The sequence below is a fragment of the Pelodiscus sinensis genome, chromosome 5 (assembly GCF_052426305.1).
Source record: "Pelodiscus sinensis isolate ZL-2025 chromosome 5, ASM5242630v1, whole genome shotgun sequence".
Taxonomy (NCBI): Eukaryota; Metazoa; Chordata; order Testudines; family Trionychidae; genus Pelodiscus; species Pelodiscus sinensis.
This window is the reverse complement of record NC_143056.1, coordinates 64,097,013-64,104,655: the sequence shown is the minus strand read 5'-3', so window position 1 is coordinate 64,104,655 and position 7,643 is coordinate 64,097,013. Positions and strand designations below refer to the sequence as shown.

At 47.0% G+C, this 7,643-nt stretch overlaps 1 protein-coding gene across 6 annotated transcripts in view; it reads left to right on the top strand.

Annotated features, from left to right (window-relative positions):
* Positions 1-4,934: 4,934 nt before the first annotated feature.
* LTK (leukocyte receptor tyrosine kinase) overlaps positions 4,935-7,643 on the top strand; it is a 154,757-nt gene continuing 152,048 nt past the window's right edge. For 3 of the 6 annotated variants that reach the window (XM_089778486.1, XM_075927151.2, XM_075927149.2), the window contains exon 1: positions 4,935-5,191. In XM_089778486.1, coding sequence (XP_089634612.1) covers positions 5,131-5,191 — 61 coding nt within the window. In that variant the 5' untranslated portion in view covers positions 4,935-5,130. Of the gene's footprint in view, positions 5,192-5,274; positions 5,523-7,643 lie in introns of those variants that run through there. The other 3 variants (XM_075927150.2, XM_075927148.2, XM_075927153.2) reach the window with 2 other exon arrangements.

The window sequence follows — 7,643 nt, the reverse complement described above, 5'->3', positions numbered from 1 at the left end:
CAATAAGGGGTGAAAATGGAGTGCCTTCTGGTCTTTCATGGGCCATAGTTAGGGTTGTGTGATCACCCTGGGAGAATCATAGAATCATAGAATAATAGGACTGGAAGGGACCTTGAGAGGTCATCGAGTCCAGCCCCCCGCCCTCAAGGCAGGACCAAGCTCCGTCTACACCATCCCTGACAGATGTCTATCTAACCTGTTCTTAAATATCTCCAGAGAGGGAGATTCCACCACCTCCCTTGGCAATTTATTCCAATATTTGACCACCCTGACAGTTAGGAATTTTTTCCTAATGTCCAATCTAAACTTCCCCTGCTGCACTTTAAGCCCATTACTCCTTGTCCTGTCCTCAGAAACCAAGAGGAACAAATTTTCTCCTTCCTCCTTGTGACACCCTTTTAGATATTTGAAAACCGCTATCATGTCCCCCCTTAATCTTCTTTTTTCCAAACTAAACAAGCCCAGTTCATGAAGCCTGGCTTCATAGGTCATGTTCTCTAGACCTTTAATCATTCTTGTCGCTCTTCGCTGTACCCTTTCCAATTTCTCCACATCTTTCTTGAAATGTGGCGCGCAGAACTGGACACAGTACTCCAGCCGAGGCCTAACTAGTGCAGAGTAGAGCGGCAGAATGACTTCACGAGTTTTGCTTACAACACACCTGTTGATACAACCTAGAATCATATTTGCTTTTTTTGCAACAGCATCACACTGTTGACTCATATTCAACTTGTGGTCCACTATGACCCCTAGATCCCTTTCCGCCATGCTCCTTCCTAGACAGTCGCTTCCCATCTTGTATGTATGGAACTGATTGTTCCTTCCTAAGTGGAGCACTTTGCATTTCTCTTTATTAAACTTCATCCTGTTTACCTCTGACCATTTCTCTAACTTGCTAAGGTCATTTTGAATTATGTCCCTATCCTCCAAAGAATTTGCAACCCCACCCAGTTTGGTATCATATGCAAACTTAATAAGCGTACTCTCTATCCCAATATCTACATCATTGATGAAGATATTGAACAGTACGGGTCCCAAAACAGACCCTTGCGGAACTCCACTTGTTATCCCTTTCCAGCAGGATTTAGCACTGTTAACAACAACTCTCTGACTACGGTTATCCAGCCAATTATGCACCCACCTTATCGTGGCCCTAAGTAAGTTATATTTGCCTAGTTTATCAATAAGAATATCACGCGAGACCGTATCAAATGCCTTACTAAAGTCTAGGTATATGACATCCACCGCTTCTCCCTTATCCACAAGGCTCGTTATCCTATCAAAGAAAGCTATCAAATTAGTTTGGCATGACTTGTTCTTCACAAATCCATGCTGGCTATTCCCTATCACTTTATTACCTTCCAAGTGTTTGCATATGATTTCCTTAATTACCTGCTCCATTATCTTCCCTGAGACAGACGTTAAACTGACCGGTCTGTAGTTTCCTGGGTTGTTCTTATTCCCCTTTTTATAGATGGGCACAATATTTGCCCTTTTCCAGTCTTCTGGAATCTCCCCTGTCTGCCATGATTTTTCAAAGATCATAGCTAACGGCTCAGATACCTCCTCTATCAGCTCCTTGAGTATCCTGGGATGCATTTCATCAGAACCTGGTGACTTGCTGACATCTAACTTTCCTAAGTGATTTTTAACTTGTTCTTTGTGTATCCTATCTTCTAAACTTACCCTCTCTCTGCTTGTATTCACTATGTTAGGCACACCTCCAGACTTCTCGGTGAAGACCGAAACAAAGAAGTCATTGAGCATCTCCGCCATTTCCAAGTTTCCTGTTACTGCTTCTCCCTCCTCACTGAGCAGTGGGCCTACCCTGTCCTTGGTCTTCTTCTTGCTTCTAATGTATTTATAAAAAGTCTTCTTGTTTCCCTTTATGCCTGTAGCTAGTTTGATCTCATTTTGTGCCTTTGCCTTTCTAATCTTGCCCCTGCATTCCCGTGTTGCTTGCCTATATTCATCCTTTGTTATTTGTCCTAGTATCTTAATTCTGTATTGCCTGGTTTGCTACATTTGTTGCCTTTTGTTGGCTTACTTTTAAACCCGTGTGATGCAGAAGGCAGATAATGAGTATTTGGGTAGCTGCAACTTTATCTTGTGCTTTATCCAAGCTCTTTTATGGGAGAACAAGTGCCTAAGTAATGCTTGTGTAACATCTGACACAAAGGGTGTTAAATCTAAGTACTGATTCAAATCTACTTTATGAATGTGTCATGAGGAACAACAAGCTGTTTCTTTATCCACAGAAGTGGTGCCCTTATGTCAAAGATAAGGGAAAGCGACTGCTGTTTCTGATTGTTATTTATTATAATTGTTAGGAATAGAGGGTTTCAGTCTTCAGGGCTATCTATTTATTTTGGTTATTTGTATGGCCATGTGATGAGATGTCTACCCCGCAGAGGAGAACAAAAGTTTAACAGACACCTGACAGCTCAGTCACCCCATCTGAATACAGCTGGAGAGTGTTTCAGGTTTGATTTGTTATTAGAACCACCTGAGGAGGAACTGGTCCTTCATCATAAAAGAAAGAAGTTAGCGTGACTAGAGAATCTAGTAGAGGGATCCCAAACAGAGAAATCCCAGAGATAGACTGTATTGTCTGACTGGGGAAGGCAGGCTGAAGAAGGCTACAGAGATGGCATTAATCCTTGTGGTGGTTCCTTGTAAGCAGGCAAGGCATAGTGGAGTAGTCTTGAGTGTCCTAATAAGAAAGGGGCTGGGAGGATCTAGGGAAAAACCTGAGGTTTAGGGACAGAGGAGGCTGTGTTAAATACAGGTCACAAGGGAGCAGACCCTGGGGTTCAGAGGTAGGAAGGGGCCCACAAAAACAGCAGTGCATCTGAAGGATCATACCTAGCTGCTTAATACAGGGTACCTAGCCTGGCTCAGGCAAGAGCTGAGAGTGGGTCTGGGTTCTTGTAGCAGCCTGAGGAAGAAGCATATGAGCTGTACAAAAGGATTCCAAGCAGAGCATGGGGCTGGAGACTGAGTCTTAAGGATGGCTCGAGAACTAGCTGAAGAAGGCTCTTTTGTCCAGGGAATATTCATTGGGCTTTTTTCCTCCAAAAGGTGTGGGACTAAAATGTCACTTGACTGGAGGGTTAAGTTGCATGAAGAATTAGATTGTCACAGGATTGGAGTAACTATCATCAGGGTGCTAAAGAAGACAGCACTACTAAGTCCCTTCTAGCTATAAGGGGGCACACACCTGCAGTGAGTCCACTTTCCCACAGGACCCCAATATCACAATATCTCAGCCTCTCACAATCTTTAATGTTTTTTATCCCTTTAGCACTCCTGTGTAGTTGGCCTTGCTGTATTATCCCACTTTACAGGTGACTAAATTGAGACTGTGCAATTTCCCAAAGTCATAGAGGAAGCCAGTAGCAAAACAAGGAATTGAAACAGAGACTCCAAAGTCCCAGGCTAAATTTCTTATCCTTCCTTTCAATAACAGCTGTGAATCCTGGGGGAGGGAGGAAGGAGACTTTCAGAGAGATGAGAAGACTGGTTGTTATTACTTAACAGTCATGGTCTCCAAGATTTGCTCCCCGCCTCCCCCCATAGAATTTAGAGAAGCACATAGTGCTGTGAATTGTTTGAGAGTCACTTATCCCTATTTTTGCACCAGTTGGAGTAACAACAACAGATGTGTCAAAAACGAATCTGCTTGAGATTTGTGAAAACTTCCCATTGACATCAGTGAAAGATTCAGTTAGTTTGAGATTATGGAATTTTGCATTTATAATCCCCTCCGTGGACCATAATTAAAGATGGAATTCAGGGCTCTCCATTGAAGCAGTTTGACATTCCTGGTTTAGAGGGGGTCTAAGCTAATGTGACCTCTGCCTTCCTCCACTCCCTTCAACCTGTATGTTAAGTTTAGACTCATACCCACTGGCTGTGTCTAAATTGGCATGATCTTGCACCAAAGCAGCCACTCTTGCACAAAAGCATACTGCCTGTCTACACTGGCGGGGAGTTCTTGCGCAAGAACACTGACGTTCTAATGTGTGAAATCAGTGCTTCTTGTGCAAGAACTATGATGCTCCCGCTCAGGAATAAGCCCTCTTGTGCAACTGTTCTTGACAGTTGCAACATGAATTTCTTGCTCAAGAAAGACCGATGGCTAAAATGGCCATCTGAGCTTTCTTGCGCAAAAGAGCATCTACACTGGCACGGATGCTCTTGTGCAAAAGCACATGCCAGTGTAAATGCTCTCTTGCATTAAAGAGTATTTGTGCAAGATCATGCCAATGTAGACGTAGCCTCAGTGTGACTCCCATCTGCCTCTTACATATTCACACCTATGCCATTGGAGGTTTTTAGAGCACAGAATTGACCTATCAGGGAATGTCTCTAGATTTTTACTTGATCTTGCCTCAGTGCAAGGGGCTGGACTAGTGGAAGTCTTGCCGTCTGTCCAACTCTACATTTCTGTGATTTCATGCCTCTGAATCTGGTCCTGTGACTCTAATGTAACTCTCATATCTGAGGAGCCAGGGATAGGGGGAAATTAATTAGCAAGCAGCTACACAAAGTGTATTAGAAGGTGGACGCTAAAGCACATACATCATTATGTAACCCACAGCTCTCTTGCACATGGGTAAATGGGTGTAAGTGGATCTAGGGAAGTCTAGCTGAGTGTAAGGAAAGCTACATTAAGTAAGGAGATCTGGTTTCTCCTGGCATACTAGTGTCAGGGATAGGAGATTGACCCCAGGGCAATCTATTTTACACCACCCTACATATCACCTGAATTTGGGCTAGAAATTGTGTTTGTTGGGCTGAGAGAGAACAGAGCAGTTCCATGGAGGCAGCTGTGAGAGTTTAGGGAGGGAAACACCTAATAAGAGGTCGAACTGAACGCTGGCGCTTAATGTAGAGACGGATGCGTCAATAATTGATGTGAGCTCCGCTTCTTGGATTCGCGGATCCTTCGCGCAGTAGCTGAAGAGACTGGGGATGGGGGGAGGAAAACGACGAGGGCTTTAGGACCCATGAGAGCCTTCTTGAGCAGGAGGTGGGAATTCTTCTATAAGCCAGCAAGAGTCCGAGCATTAACGGCAGAGCCGCGGAGAGCAGCGCTGGAAGAAGCACCCAGGACCCAGCGGAGTCATGGGTTGGCTTCCCCATCTAGCCAGCCCTTTGCAGCTGCTGCTGTGGGGCGCCACGCTGGGTAAGTGAAGAAACTTGTTGGTCCTCCCCCCCCCTCCCCCCCGTAGAGTCCAGATGTACGAAGACTGGCCGAGTTCTGCCCGTGCCCCGCATTGGCGGGGGGAGACGACCCAAAGGGCAGAGAGCCCGTCTCTCCCATAGGCTGTAACCTGGTGCCTGGCCACCGACTCCGAGCCTCGACTTGGCTTTGGCTCGCCCGCTGCTGGGGCGCGCGGCGTGGCAGGGCTGCTGCGAGGGAGGGCTCGCTCCGGCCCAGAGCGCAGGGGGCAGTGGCTGCTTGGAGGGCGGCGGGGGCGCACCTGGTGGGGACTCCCCCGGGCGGCGGGGCTGAGGTGAGTGTGGGCGGCAGCCGCGGCTCGGGGACCGCGCTCCCTGAGCTCTGTGCAAACTTCCCACTGGCACTGGAGGGCTGTGGAGCCTTCAGCAGGAGGGAGCCACCCGGGGCGGGGGGCGCTGCCGAGAAGCGGGGACGCAGGCACCGGGAGGAGAGCGACTGGCGCGAAGCAGCAGCGGCCACTCAGCCAGGGGGCGCCTCCTTCGCTGCCTCCCTTCTCGCACTGCCCGCGCCACAAGCCGCGCCACAAGCCGCGCCCCGCAGCCGGGAGCCCGGACTGTGTCTGGCGGCGGGGGCTGCTCTCCGACGAAGTAGTTATCACCAGGCTAGTGGCTGATCTGCGGGGGGTTGGGCCGGGTCTGCCAGCTCTGGCTAAGCGCGAAGCAGGTGGCATCTGCGTGTGCATTGGGCTCTTCTAGGCCAGCAGCTTGGGCGCAGGCTTCAGCATTTATTGAAATGGAGAATTCTGCTTCCCGTGGGGCAGGCTGGCAGTTGTGTTTCTGGATGTGAGCCCCCATTTGGGATGGCCCTGTCCATTGGCGCACACCCCTTGTAGGCAGGGCTGTCTGTTTCCCTCGCCTTGAGAGAGCCCCGGTTCTTTGCTTGCCCAGGGTCTGATTCAAGCTCTGCTTTCTTTTGGAGTGAGTTTCAACCTGCTGCCTGTGGGATCATAATCAGGTTTTCTTAAAGTATCTGGCTGGTAGGCCCCTAATTTGAGGGGTGGCAGTCCTAGAAAGGGGCAGGATAAAAGAAGGTGTGTGTTACAGGGCACAAGTACCCAGCTAAAGGAAAACAAACATACAATTTGCCAGCTCTGTCATGTCATATGCCAAGAATATTTTCAGTCATCCAAGAAGTGACTTGGACACAGAGACCTGCTTAGCTGCTTTTATGGGCTTCAGAGGGGCGTGATCTGCTCTGCTTGAGATCCTGAGGCTCAGCCTCTGTTTCTTTTAGGGACCAATCCTGCTCCTAAAGGAGTTAGTAGGAGTCTTGCATGCTGATGACTTCAGTTGAAGCAGGATCAGGCTGTTTGTAATGGGTTGTTTCTTGGCTGAAAATTCTCCTAAGTCTCAGCAGTAAAGACAGCTCCAGTCCCACACTGATCTGCTGCGTGTACCTGATGAAACGCACATTCTTAGCAGGCCATGCCTATGTTCTTCTCTTCTGCTGGGCTCAACTATAAAAGTGCTCCTGTTTATTGGAGAGAGGGATGGTGCAAAAATCTACCAAACACTCCAGAAAATCAAGTGGAGGAAAGAAGCCCAAACCAGGGTGTTCAGGGGAGTGGGGGACCTTTGCTGCTTCTTCAATGGCCAAAGTGGAGACTACAGCCCCAAAACTCTTCTGGAAGGGGAAAGCATGACTGTCTAGAAAATAGCTTAGTTTTTCATCATCCATGTTCTTCTGAATCCCCCTATTAGCAGATTTCCCCTTGGAACTCCAAGAAGGAGCAAAAATAGGCCAAACCCTTAAAGACTGAGTACTAGTGCTCTGTCTTGATAGAAAGCTGAAATGCCTGGTCAAAAGACTTAAATACATGTGCCTTAGAGGAGCCTTCTGTTCCTAACACACCCTCTATTCATGGCTATACCATAACTGTTTATGGAAATGGAGAATTCTGCTTACAAAGATCATGTCCACATGTGAAAATACACACGATTTTAGTGCAGTGTGAACAGCTGTTTACTGGTTATGGCCAAGATTCTACAGCTAAGGTTGTGTTCTGTGCAAAGACCTATTTTCAACCCTTTGTACACTTTACAATGAAGATTTTATGGTATGGGATTTCTCATGCTTCATCTCAGGTGAGAAGAGGTGTTTCTTCGGGTAGGGGGGAGAGTTTCAGATTAACATCTCCAGTCACTTTTGACTTATGCAACTCTAGAGCAGTATTGGAATTAAGAATGTGCTGCTGTTAGGCATCTCCATTTCAACACTCATTTCAAAATAACCATCTGTTGGCTTTGTCTTTGAACATTGTATTTGAACTTATTTAAACAAGAATGTTGCACTGGTTTAACTTAATGTGGGGATTTAAACTAGTTTCCTTAAATCAATGCAAACCCTCTCTCTGGATACTTTTATTTGTTAGAGCGGCTTACATCAGTTTTGCTTA